This window comes from Podarcis gaigeae (genome assembly GCF_964106915.1).
Source record: "Podarcis gaigeae genome assembly, chromosome: 10".
Classification (NCBI taxonomy): Eukaryota; Metazoa; Chordata; class Lepidosauria; order Squamata; family Lacertidae; genus Podarcis; species Podarcis gaigeae.
Genome location: NC_139686.1, coordinates 45,965,678 through 45,979,437, shown reverse-complemented (window position 1 = coordinate 45,979,437; position 13,760 = coordinate 45,965,678). Strand labels below are relative to the sequence as shown.

The 13,760-nt window shown below is 41.6% G+C and overlaps 1 protein-coding gene across 5 annotated transcripts in view; it reads left to right on the top strand.

Annotated features, from left to right (window-relative positions):
* Window positions 1-13,556, top strand: part of TBC1D30 (TBC1 domain family member 30) — a 45,094-nt gene extending 31,538 nt beyond the window's left edge. For 2 of the 5 annotated variants that reach the window (XM_083699158.1, XM_083699161.1), the window contains 6 exons: window positions 1,997-2,102; window positions 5,453-5,559; window positions 5,735-5,874; window positions 7,427-7,633; window positions 9,871-11,808; window positions 12,093-13,556. In XM_083699158.1, coding sequence (XP_083555284.1) covers window positions 1,997-2,102; window positions 5,453-5,559; window positions 5,735-5,874; window positions 7,427-7,633; window positions 9,871-10,649 — 1,339 coding nt within the window. In that variant the 3' untranslated portion in view covers window positions 10,650-11,808; window positions 12,093-13,556. Of the gene's footprint in view, window positions 1-1,996; window positions 2,103-5,452; window positions 5,560-5,734; window positions 5,875-7,426; window positions 7,634-7,817; window positions 7,875-9,870; window positions 11,809-12,092 lie in introns of those variants that run through there. The other 3 variants (XM_083699160.1, XM_083699162.1, XM_083699159.1) reach the window with 2 other exon arrangements.
* Window positions 13,557-13,760: the final 204 nt, after the last annotated feature.

The window sequence follows — 13,760 nt, the reverse complement described above, 5'->3', positions numbered from 1 at the left end:
TGAGTGCTCACTGGAAGGACAGATCCTGAAGCTGAGGCTCCAATACTTTGGCCACCTCACGAGAAGAGAAGACTCCCTGGAAAAGACCCTGATATTGGGAAAGATGGAGGGCACAAGGAGAAGGGGACGACAGAGGACGAGATGGTTGGACAGTGTTCTCGAAGCTACCAGCATGAGTTTGACCAAACTGCGGGAGGCAGTGGAAGACAGGAGTGCCTGGCTTGCTCTGTTCCATGGGGTCACGAAGAGGTGGACACGACTAAATGACTAAACAACAACAACAACAAAAGTAGGTCACAGCTTGATTCCAGGTGGATCACAACAGGTGTACCACCACCATTTACTTCTTAAGAGTATATGAAATATGATGTTGATCTGATGGTGCCACAGTTTCTTTTGCAGCTTCCTGGAGTTCAGAGTCTCTTGTTTCTGTTTATATAGATATTATTTAGTTTGTAACCCAGGGAGGTAACAGTATATTGAAAACATAGGACCAGACTATTGAACTGTTGTCTATGTTTTTATTCTTGAATATCTTTGGCTACTGAAATAGTTTTGCGTTGCTTCTAGAAAATACTCAGGTTTAGATCTGAGTGCTGAGGTGGAAAGGTTACATCCACCTCGGGTCCTCCTCTAAAACAAGGACACAAAGATAAATTATGATGATCAAAGCCAACCTGATATTTATTTCAAGTAGGTCTTTGTCAGAGTCTCTGTTTCTGTTGCTTATCTACAGAAGCTCATGGTGAGATTGCGGTTTTCAGAGTTAAACTGGCAATCTGAAATAGAAGATGCTGCATGAATTCTAAGTCATGATCATTTTCATTCCTTTGAGGCGCATGTACTGTTGTCTTGAATCACTATCTTGTTGTCCTTTCTTTGACCTCTCAAGAGCACCCTAAAGAGTTCAACTGTCTACAGATCAATCACATGCTCACTGAGAAAACACCACATTGAAGGGGGGAAATAATCATTCCTCTGTGTGGAAGTCGAAAGAAGGGCAGGAAAACTTCAAAAGAAGCTCTCATCAAACTGGAACTGTGCAAATATTAAACAACTATGTCTCTAAAGCGTTCTATCTAAATTTTATCTAGGATGTACATGTGTAGAGACAGCAGTCTAGCCTCTCCTTTAATGGAATGGTTACTACCCTTTCCTTTGGAAATTTCCCAGGAATGTTTTTGGGACCCATTTACCGGCCTGCTACTTAATAACAGATGGTTCTCTTGCTGATGTAGAGATTGAAAAACATTTCACAAAACACTGACAAGTTGCATAGAAACTGCAATAAGGAAATAACTGAATGGAAACAGGACTAGTCCTTTCCTTCCTACACTTAAGGTCGAAGTCCTATCAAACATTTGGTAACACTTCCCTCTCCTTTTCAGCACTCTGTGTGCTGAAATTGCTTCCTACTCTCAGCATAGTTAGTCCATGTGATCATAGTTCATCGTAGATGGCTGGCTTTTAAAGAGCGATTTCTCTCTTTCTAAACTACAAAATGGTTTGAATCATTTTCAGTTGGATTACTGAATTAGAATCATTTTCAGTTGGATTACTGAATTAGAATCTGCTTTTTCTTCTTCTTACCGTGTTAGTTCAAATTTTATAAGTGTTTTTTATGATTTTGATCTGCTTTGAGAAAAGTGGCGTAAGAAATAATGTAAATAAATAATTGCCACAGAGTAAATCACCCAAATAGGGTGCTTCGTTGGACGACTCATTCCCCTGAACACTGGGATACTTTCAAGTGTGACAAGGAAATAGTGTTGTATTTTCACTTTTTATGTTTGCATGATGCTGAAACACAAATCAATAGCCTGTTCTCTAATTAGAGCTATCTGTGGATATCTGTCTACTAATATCACTAGTGTTAAGCTGTTTATAGCTGTTTGTCTGTATCCCCCTCTCTTCAAATAACTGATTACGCACTCTATATTTACTCAGAAATATAACATGTTGTTTAGACAATGGAAATGTTTGTGTTGCGATGCAGGCAGATAGATTGTTGTGAAACTGCGGATGAATTCTATGGCACCATGGGAAAGTTAACCCAAGAGATGTTGGAAGGTGACCTGATTGATAGCAATGAACTCATGCAGGTTAGTAAGTATGAACTACATTAAGGTGAAACTAGGGTGGAATAATCTTGCTCTGGTTGGACAAAGCTCACGTTTTTTCAAGGTATTAAAAATATCCTAAAGGGACGCTGTAGCTCAATGGTAGAATATCTTCTCTGCATGCAGAGGTTTTCATATTCAGCCCCTGGCATCCCCTGTTAGGACTGAGAAAGACTCCTTTATATAGCTGCTGTCAGGAAGCAAATATAGTATTGAGCTGGAAGGTCTGACCCTGTATAATATGGCAGCTTACTGGGTTCCTATGTTCAGAAAAGGAAGGAAAAAACCAGTTCAAAAATTATAAAGTGTTCTCCGAAATCTAATTGAAGCAGAGTGTTCTATTACTGTTAATAACAAGTCAACCTTGTACAGTTTGCTTTTCATCCAACTTTGGCAAGAACTTTAAAGACAGGGAAGGAACCTTATGAATAAAGCAAATGTGCTGTACTTTTAAAATACAAAGCGGTGGCTGCCCACATAGCTCTTGAAATAGGTTTGTACAATACTGAGAAGAGTGCAATGAATGTCAGTATCAGACTGCTGCCTACTCTCTTATAAATTGCATTTCGGTGATTAGTTTGATGTGTGAATTCAAAATATGGGGCAATATTCAACTAAGTTTTACTCATGGCAGACTCGTTGAAATTATTGAGCTTATGTCAGCCATGTTCACCAATTTCAAGGGCTCTGCTCTGTGAAAAACTTAGTTGAACTGCATTTGTCATCATCATCATAATTTATTATCTGTACCCCGCCCATCTGGCTGGGTTTCCCCAGCCACTCTGGGCGGCTTTCACAAATACCAAAAATACACTAGTATGTCATACATTAAAAACTTCCCTGAACAGGGCTGCCTTAAGATGTCTTCTGAATGTCAGGTAGTTGTTTATCTCTTTGACATCTGATGGGAGGACGTTCCACAGGGCGGGCGCCACTACCAAGAAGGCCCTCTGCCTGGTTCCCTGTAGCTTTGCTTTTCGCAATGAGGGAACTGCCAGAAGGCCCTCAGCGCTGGACCTCAGCGTCCAAGCAGAACGATGGGGGTGGAGACGCTCCTTCAGGTATACTGGGCCGAGCCGTTTAGGGCTTTAAAGGTCAACACCAACTCTTTGAATTGTGCTTGGAAACATACTGGGAGCCAGTGTAGGTCTTTCAAGACCGGTGTTATGTGGTCTTGGCGGCCGCCCCCAATCACCAGTCTAGCTGCCGCATTCTGGATTAGTTGTAGTTTCTGGGTCACCTTCAAAGGTAGCTCCACGTAGAGCGCATTGCAGTAGTCCAAGTGGGAGATAATAAAGCTGTTCCAGTTCAGAGAGGTTCAGGGTTTACAAAAGTATGAGTCATTGTGGTATAGTGGTCAGAGTGCTGGAATTGAACCCAAGAGACCATGGTTTCAATCCCCACTCAGCCATAAAACTCTAGTGGGTGACCTTGGGCCAGTCTCACTCTCTCAGCCTACCTCACAAGGTTGTTCTGAGGATAAAGATGGAGAGAAGGAGAGCCATTGATACCACCTTGAGCTCCTTGGAAGAAAGATGGGATAGAAATGTAACAATAATAGGCAGATAGCATTGGGTATTAAAGGAACCCTGCCTTCGGCCATGTAAGATAGCCCACCAAGATGCTTAATAAATCACCTATTTTTTGCTGTTTTGGGGAGGATTTTTTTTAAAAAAGGAAGGTACAATATATGGCTGTAGTGTTATGTTCAGCTTGGTGGGCTATGAATATTGGTTCCCCCACCCACCCAGAAGTAGCCATATCAGTCTGTTGCAGCTAAAAGAGAAGGGGACAGGAACATGTACCATATTTTTCGTCCCATAGGACGCTCTGTCCCATAGGACGCACCTAGTTTTTTTGGGGGGAAATAAAGGGGGGGAAATTCCCCTTTATTTCCCCCCCAAAACCAGGCCGGGGAACAGCGGGATGGCGGGTCTGCGCCTCCCCGCTGTCCCCCGAGCTTGTGGGGCTGGCCAATGTCTGCCCGGCGTGTGGGGCGCTCTGCTTCAGGGTGTCATGCCTGCCCGCCGGCCTAGGGAGCCTAGGGAGCCCCGTGGGAACTCCCGCGGGCTCCACAGGCTTGCTGATAGCTTCCTGAAGCCTGGAGAGCGAGAGGGGTCGGTGCGCTCTCCAAGCTTCAGCGAACGCCTGTATTCACCCCATAGGACGCACAAAGATTTCCCCTTCATTTTTGGAGGGGGAAAAGTGCGTCCTATAGGGCGAAAAATACGGTAGTTCTGTAAACCTCTGGAAACTAGCAACATGCAGAAAAATAAAAATGGTACAATTTCATTCAGAGGTTCATGTGGATCAGATTTCTATTGACATAAAGGGTATAAATGATTTTCAGGTTCTGCTGCAGTTCTTCTCCCAAAGGATAGGATTGTAGGAATACAGTAACAAAGCAGGTAAAAGTGATCAAACTCCAATAAGGGGGGGAAGAGACGTGGGGGCTAGGTGCAGTTTTGTCTGTTCCTACGCTTGCCAGGTGTTGTGCGGACTCGCAAAATGGAAGAGGTGTTTTATGTTGGAGTTTTTGTGCACACTCCTGACTGAGGCCAAAGGAATCTCATCTGCAGAAGGGCTTAACATTTCATTGCTTGCACTACATCAGGGCAATGTGGTGTCCCGTTCCCGCCCCCTCACCTTCAGGCAAGAAGTATAGCATCAGTTTCTATGGTAGCTTTTGTGTATTAAGTACAGGCCAAGCAGACTCACTCATTCTTTATTCATTCAGAAACACGCCTTAATTGAGAGACTTTTGCCCTGCTCTAACACTCGCAGAGCGTTCGTATGGCAGCACTTCTTTTTTGGCAAAGCAAACGTTTGTGATTATTTCCACCCTTTGTTCACTTTCTTGCTTTTGTGACATGGTAGCAATAAAGAATGCTTCCAACATTTGTTAGTTCATAATTTCTGTTTGGAGTGGGTGCAGAGAGGACAGAAGTTGCAGTTTGGCAACATCTGCAGGACCATAGATTAACCACCCTTGCAGTAGAGATGGTTTAAATTTGCACACACTGCCTTGAAAACAAATGCCTTAGAATGCAGCAAATGCTTGCGTTTGCACGAGTTTTCCATGCATGTATGTCCTTGTTATCTTTTCTGCCTCATTCAAACAGTTCTCTTAACGTTTCCAGCGAGACAGTCGTCTTCTTTCCTGCAGGTAATGTATGTTCCATCACAAAAAACAAACCTTTCACCTTTCGTTTGAGGAAATATATTGCCTAATCCTGCAGCCATCCTTTATTTGAGTTATGGACAATTGCTTTGAAAGTTTAAAAGAAAAGGCACCGATTTTAAAAGCTTGTCTCTTTCTTTTCGCCCCCTAGACTGTTTATTCTATGGCCCAGTTCCCTTTCCCACAACTAGCAGAATTACGGGAGAAATATACATACAACATTACTCCTTTTCCTGCCTCAGTGAAATCAGCTTCAGGGTAAGTCTGTCCTCACCTCTTGCCAGTACCATATATTGTAATCCAGGCAGGATCTGTATATAAAAGGGACAAACGTAGATGATTATGTATCTTGAGCCTGGTGAACTGTTCAGTTTATTATACATGCATTTGCACGTCCAGGTCAGCAATGTGTCTGTGTGCTTTCCTTTTGCAGATGGCTGGGAAAAATTAGAGATAGTGATGAGGAGAACGACCTCGATGATGAAGATTCCATAGCTAATGTCATTGGTTGCCTTGGGCCATTCAGTGGGTTTCTAGCCCCAGAACTACAGAAGTATCAAAAGCAATTCAAAGGTAAAGAATGTAAATATTACAGCATCACCATAGGAGCCTCTTTCCCCCATGGGTTTATCTTGCAGTTCTGCTATAAAGTTTAGAGGCCTGCAGATTAGCATCCCTGGGCAGCAGCCCTTAATCAAATGCTTGAAGGACAAACCATGTCATTCCGTGGCCTATGAAAGGTGGGTATAGGAGCATTTGATTAATATGGCCCATTCCATCTTTATCTATATTGGGTTTAAAATGGTTTTTACATACCGCATTTTTCGCTCTATTGGACGCCGTTTTCCCCCTCCAAAAATTATGGGGAAATGTGTGTGCGTCCTATGGAGCGAATGCAGGCTTGTTCCATAGCTGGGTGCAACCCCACCGGCAGGGAGAGGCTGCACGGGGCTAAAGAGGAAGCCAAAGCAGCAAGTGGGATCCATCCCGCTGGCTGCCTTGGCTTGTTCCATAGCCGCGCGCAACCTCTCCGGCAGGGAGAGGCTGCACGGGGCTATGACTAAAGAGGAAGCCAAAGCAGCGAGCGGGATCTCCGGCAGGGAGAGGTTGTGCGCAGCCTGTATGCTGCTCTTTGGGGCTGGGGGGGGGGGAAGATTTTTTAAAATTGATTTCCCCCTCCAAAAATTATGGGGAAATGTGCGTGCGTCCTATGGAGCAAAAAATACGGTATGTTTTTATTACTGATTTTTTTAATCGTTGAGTCACATTAGGCTGTTTCATAGGAAGTGCTTCATAGGTGACACATAGCTGCCTCTTTGGTGCTGATTGCAGTAGAGTCAAACCTCGGCTCCCAAACGGCTCCATTTCCGAATGATCGGCTCCCGAACACCAAAAACCTGGAGGTAAATGCTCCGGTTTTTGAACATTTTTCAGAAGCCAAATGTCTGGCACGGCTTCTGCTGAGTGCAGGAAGTTCTTGCAACCAACCGGAAGCTGCGATTCAGTTGTCGAAAGTTTCAGAAGCCAAATGGGCTTCCGGAACAGATTATGTTCGACAACTGAGGTTTGACTGTACGATAGAATGGTGTTTTATCTCAGATACAATGTGATTGGGCCCACAACTGAGCAATTAGAGAGGAGCAGTGTATCCCTTCCTTAACTATGTTCTGTTCTCCACCCCCATGATGGCTTGCTGTGTACTTTTGAGAACAGCGTTGCCAAGTAATACTCAAAGTCACATCAAGATGAATATGGTAATTTTTTTGTTGGTAGTTCCTGAGGGTTTAAGTACAGGCTGGTAACAGTTTCATGTTGACTACTGCTGATCTTTTGAGATTTAAAATTTGCCAGCCTTTTAAATGCAAGTACAGACAATGCCAGGTTATTGAAATCTTCTGCTCATGTAAGGCAGGGATGGGGAACCTGTGCCCTCCAGGTGATTTTTGGATTGCGGCTACCTTCATCCCCAACCAGCATTGCCAGTGGTTAGGGGATAATGAGTGTTTATAGTCCAAACAGCATCTGGAGGGCTACAGTTTTCCCTCCCCCGATTTAAGGACGGTGGGGTTGCCATTATGTAATACATTCTGATGCGTTTCTCATGCTCTCTTCCTACTATGCATAGATCATAATGAAGAGCAGACTCTAGGTTCCAGCAATATTGCAGAGCTAAGCCCTGGAGCAATAGATGCTTGTCGGAGTGAATACCACGCCGCATTTAACAGTATGATGATGGAACGTATGACCACAGACATTAATGCGCTGAAAAGGCAGTATTCACGGATAAAGAAGAAACAGCAGCAACAGGTCCATCAGGTGTACATCAGAGCAGGTAAATCGCTTGTGTTTGGAAGTGCAAGTTAGCTTCAGCTATGTGCATGAGAAAGCAAATAATGTTTTTATGTATTCATTTATATATAGAAGAAGAAAAGAATGAAATAGTTGGAAGGATCTCATCTGACTAAAGAGCATGTCACTTATAAAGACGATGTTGATCTTTGTTTTTCTTTTGTTAGGGTCTGAAGATGATGACCCTGGGATTATGTTAGATCCCAGGGACCAGCCGAATAATGGTATTTAAAGATATCTATGCTAATCTTGGATACAATATTGGTTTCTCTGATTTTACTAACAGCTCTGGCATCCTTGGACTTGGGGTCACATGTTCTGAATTCCCAATTGGATGGACAGTGATTTGGCATCAGAACTATCAACAAATTACAAAATTATATATGAATTGGCTGGACTTAGACCAAATATGTTTCAACGCTGATTTAGCATAAAGTGCACATACAGTCGCTGCTGATCAGTAAATACCCTTTGTGACAGTATTATCTGTGGGATGAACCATTTGAAAACTGAACTTTCACTTTACTGCTAGAGATGGGTCGTACCTCCTAACAGTGGTGAGGAATCTTATCCCACATCTGACAGTATGGCCTTCCTGTCCCAGGCTGGATTTTCAGCTCTATATTTCATAGGAAATACCCCATGAAATGAAATTTTGAAAATCTAAGAAATATAGTATACACAGAACAGCCATGTGGCAAAACCAAATTGATGAAGGTTTTCATTTCCCAGGATTGCCAAAGCCCCTTTTCACTAACCTTAATCAATTGTTTTGTATATATCCTTTAGCACTCTCTCTCTCGTCTCTCTGTGACTGGATATTCTGCTGGGAAATGGTCTGTCTTGGTTACCATATTAAATTGCTGAATGTTCTTTCTATGAAATGGAGTATTTACCCAGCTGCTTGGTTATAGACACCTTTGTGTGGTCGTCAGGACAAGGCAGAGGCAGAAGGCAGAATCTAGCATGCTATTCACATAATTTAGTAGTTAAACTAAATCAGGCAATAGTATCTAATCCATCAATTTATTCATCTGTTGTGTATATGTATAGCTTCGTGATATATTTAATTTCACATTCTTTCTTTCTTTGGTCTTTATTGCCTTGAAAAGAAGGCTTGGGTTAGGATCTTCATTTTTATTTGCTTGGTATAGGTGTCAGAGAAATTTGTAGAGAGGATCACTGCTGCTCAGTTAAACATATCTGAACTGTAACTTCAGTAGTAGAGTCACATAATCCTGACTGAAACTCTGGAGAGACACTGCCAGTTTGTTTAAGTGCTGAACTAGATGAATCAGGAGCCTGATTTGGTATATGTAGCTTCTTATGTACCAGATGTTTTCCCTTTAAAAGTAAATAAGTCCTACTTACCGAATGGCTTTCTTAGTTCTGAATCAACATAAAATACATTTTCCTTGCTTTCTTCAGGCTGCTAGATGCTCTGTTTCTTGTTGCATTTCCCCCCTAGTCAACAGAAACAATGGAGCCTGCTATTAAGAAAGAGAGAGACATGAGAAGCACATGGTCAAATATCTGAGTCAGTTTTGGATTGGAAAATGCAGTGTATAGCAGGGATAGAAGGAACTTTGAACTTTTGTTCTCTTGACAAAAAAATTCCTTCCAGTAGCACCTTAAAGACCAACTAAGTTAGTTCTTGGTATGAGCTTTCGTGTGCATGCACACTTCTTCAGAAACCTTCAGATTCTTTTGTTCTCTTGGTTACTCATTTTTCTATTCTTAAATCACGTCCTCTACATTTCTGTAGCAATCTGATTCATGAAAACTGATTAACATTTTAAAGCAAATTTCTCCTAATGAACACATTTTGATAATCGGTTTTGACCAATGCACACATTTTTGCAAGACATTTTCCCTCATATAATGCATTTTATGTCATTTTCACTGATGCATATTAATGTTCATGTGCACTTTCCCCTAATGTAATGCATTTTTAAAATAAAGGTTGATTGGCGAACACCGCCGCAAAATTCAGATACATGCTAATTTTGAGGGATAGCTGTGTTTCTGTTCTCATATAATTTTCCTGAAAGTGCTAATTTGATAGACCTGCATTTAATTGCAAACTTAATTTAATTTCTCCCCCACCCGTATGTGTATGTGTGTGTGTTTGTGTATCAAACTGGTCAGGTTTGCTTTAATGTTTGATCATTTGCCTTGCCTCATTCAACAGCATGCTTCTTAAATGTTTGTTTTCTTCAGATAAAGGACCAGTTACTAGTCTTCTGCCCTCTCAAGTGAACCATTCTCCAGTGATCAACCACCTTCTGCTAGGAAAGAAGATAAAGCCAACTAACAGGTCTTCCAAAAATGCTATTATTCATGTTCCAAATCACGCAGGAGGCAAGATGTCCCCTAGTCCCCACGAAGATCTTAAAACAAAGCTCAACTCTCCTTGGCGCACTCACATTAGGGTGCATCGAAAGAATATAGCAAGAGCCAAAGGCCAGCTGGGCTATGGAGATACAATAGGGTTAATAGAAGAGCAGAATGAAGGTGTGAAAACCAGTAGCCCCAATGGGAAAGAAGAGGCTCCAAGCAAATCTGAATCTATGGAAATCGAAGGCAATGATTCAGATGCCCGGACTGCTGAAGGACAGTCTCCTGAACCAAGTTACAAAGATGCCAATGCCAACGTCAACGTATCAGCTGTTCAGCTGAAGCTCGAAGCTCTGGAACTTACCCAAAATGACAAAGATGATGTTGAATCAGTATCAACTTCGTTCTGTCAAACACCTCTATCCGAGTTCCCGAATTCGCCCAGTGACAGTGGGACAGTGGCAAAATCTCCCCAAGCTGCCACTACTAAAACACAAGTCTTCAGTCCTTTTCCCAGTGTCAAACCTCTCAGAAAATCAGCTGCGGCCAGGAACCTAGGATTGTATGGTCCAACCGAAAGAACCCCAACTGTACACTTCCCACAAATGAGCAGAAGCTTTAACAAGCCTGCAAGCGGTAACAGCGGGTCAAAAAAACGATGATGTATATATCGCTGGTGCATCAACATCATCTCAGTTTTTATTACGTGTGTGTTCGTTGTTCTGAAGGAGTTTCTGAATAATTTCATTTCTTAATTGAAATAAGGAAGATAAGTCGCAACTGGAACATAAACTGTATGATCAAAATCTGTCTTTTTTATATATATAACATGGAGTAGTGAAAGTACACAGTGCCACATACAGTTTTCACGTTCAAAAAATGAACATTGGCTTTCAGCAATGAGAAGCTGTAACACGGCATTCAGTAATGCAGTGGTAGGACAGTTTTCCCCCTGTCAGTTCATCTAGAAGACTACCACCTTTTATGGTTCAGTGGCTAATTAGCAGAGCCTTGTAGCTGCCTCTATGAAGTGCACTGAACTTCAAAATTTCAGGCAGATTAAAATATTTTTTTAAAAAACTGCTTCTGTATAATATATACAGAATATATTTGAGCAGCTGACACACTAGCTGTGTTTTAGCATTTTCCACTCAAATGCCACTGGTGTTACCGCCTTTAATTATTTTTGATATAATAATTATCACCTTAGGTCAGGTAAAAAGGGAAGTTGAAAATCTTTCTATGACTCGATCATGGCTCCCTAAATGATGATCTTCAGTGAGTCATGGGACTGTTGGAATATATATTTAAATCTGTTAGTTAATTTCTCACTAAAATTCCTAGAAGTATCTGGCATTAAAGACAAATCTTCCTTAGTCTTTTTGATAAGGTTAAGTCACTTTTCATGTTAACTGCTGGGCAGTGTTGTTCCACAGTGTATGTTAATTCCCTAATGTGTCAGCTTCCCGGCTGTGGAAAATTTATAGCTGTATCCTGATGATGTAAGAACGTCTTTAGTGTACTAAACTTTTTTCGGCCAGTGAAGGTTTTAGCAGTTTCCTGCAGATCTTGTCCCTTGCTTCTACATTTGAAGTGAAATGATCTATGCCTAACAAGCTTCAAGAGATTAGAGGTGGTTATCACTATGGAGTATTATGTAAGCAATTGTTAAAATTCCAAAACTTGACAGTCAGCATGGAGAATGGGATCTCCTGTTTCTCAGTCTCCAAAACACTGCAATCCCTCTCCCCCTTTAAAACATAGAATACTGCTGTGTAATAGTTTCAGTGTTCAGTGGGAATTAGTGAACAAACTACAGTGGTGCCTCGCAAGACGAAATTAATCTGTTCGCGAGTCTCTTCGTCTTGCGGTTTTTTCGTCTTGCGAAGCACGGCTATTAGCGGCTTAGCGGCTATTAGCGGCTTAGCGGCTTTAAGAAAAAGGAAAAAAACTCGCAATAACTTGCAAGACGTTTCGTCTTGCGAAGCAAGCCCATAGGGAAATTTGTCTAGCGAAGCGACGCAAAAACCGAAAAACCCTTTCGTCTTGCGCGTTTTTCGTTTTGTGAGGCATTCGTCTTGCGGGGCACCACTGTAACTGTGTAGGCTTGGGGAAATTACAAACTCTGAAACAGTTTTACTCTGAAAGAGCAGGAGCCTACCTCACAGGACAAATGTAAGGACTATAAGTGCTGTGCAAAGTTAAGTGCAATAAAAAATAGCACATGCTCCCATAACAACAAGAGTCATTTTAGGGTAATAGACAGAAGTCCATTATCTACAGAAGATGTTGTCTATATCTATCCTGTTCACAATAGGTGTGAGCATTAAGCCCAGGTGCATGAAGGAAGAGTACACTGATGATGAATCAATCCTACTTAAAATTTGTAGAGTTCTCTGTTTCAGAAGAGCTCCCTAGTCTACACAGTCTTCCATTATCCTTTAGTTGAAGTTCTCTGAATGGGTAGCATCTCATCCTACAATCCACAGTTGGTTCGGGAAATGGATACCCACACAGCACAACAAGAATCCTCCAGACGTCTCTAAGTACTAGCTCCAGTTGAACACAGTAGAACTTACTTCTGAATAGACATGCATGCGATTGTGCTGAATGTGTAACTCTTATGTTTTCAGCGAACAGATAAACCAGCACAGACAAATAAAGTATCAGTGCAGAATCTAAAGTATCATGCACCTAGTTTTGGTTTTCCCATGATTTCTGAGCAGCAGTCTACATGCTTCACAGCAAGCCAGTTATGAACCTGAGGAAGGCTCAAAAACAGTTTGTGATATGGCCCCAGGTGGGCAACCTTTTAAAAATAAAAATAAAAAATGCTACTGTGTCGGCTTGTCCAATGTACTTATTTGGGCATCAGCTGCTGATTCTCCAGTATCATACAAAAGGCATAGGATTTGGTCCTCAAAACACGCTCCCAAAACCAATTTGGATTCCAACTTTATTTTGGAAACCTCTGTAGTTTCCTACCCTGAAAGACAATTATGTCCTTCGCCGTGTGAATTTTTCAGAGCTAACATTTTGTCCACATTAAATATTTCTGTAAAAATGATTCCCCCCCCCATTCCTAAAGGAGTAATGAAAGCAGCTAAAAACTAAGCTAAAATTATATCCAAGGTTAGCAGTTTGCAAGCCCATAAAGCATTCTGAAATTGCTTGACACCCCATTTACTCCAATGGAAAGCACTAGAGGGAATCTTATTTGGGACCTACCCTGTGCATGCACACAAGACGTTTCAGAGCTGTCTGACGCTGAGGTCAGTGTCTTATGTGGAATTCTGCATGGGTACTAGAGCCCTCCCCTGTCCCTGCTCATCAATAGGAACAGCTAGTTTTGGCATGTTGTATCTACCTTTACATTATGATGACAGGTAGTTCTGGACCCATCACTGTTGCCACCTGAGTGATGCCAGTAATAAACTGAAATAACTTACTGGGTCTGCCTGCCTTTTGTGCGCTGTGATTTAAGATACTTTGGTGTTAAACTTTGTATCTTTGATGTATACAATGTACTATAGATATTGTAACATTATAAATATATACAGGATAATATATACAGGATGTATGAAATGGTGTCTTTGTCGGAGAAGTTTTATCTGTGTTTGTGTCTGAGTCTAATGGGTATAGTCGATGCCATTTTCTGTCTTGTAGATTAAATAGGACTTACCAATAATGCATTTTAAATATTAATAATAATGAGTTGCCTCCAATTTCTTGCAGTAAGGCAGGGTTTCCAAATCTCAAATATTTTTAACAAA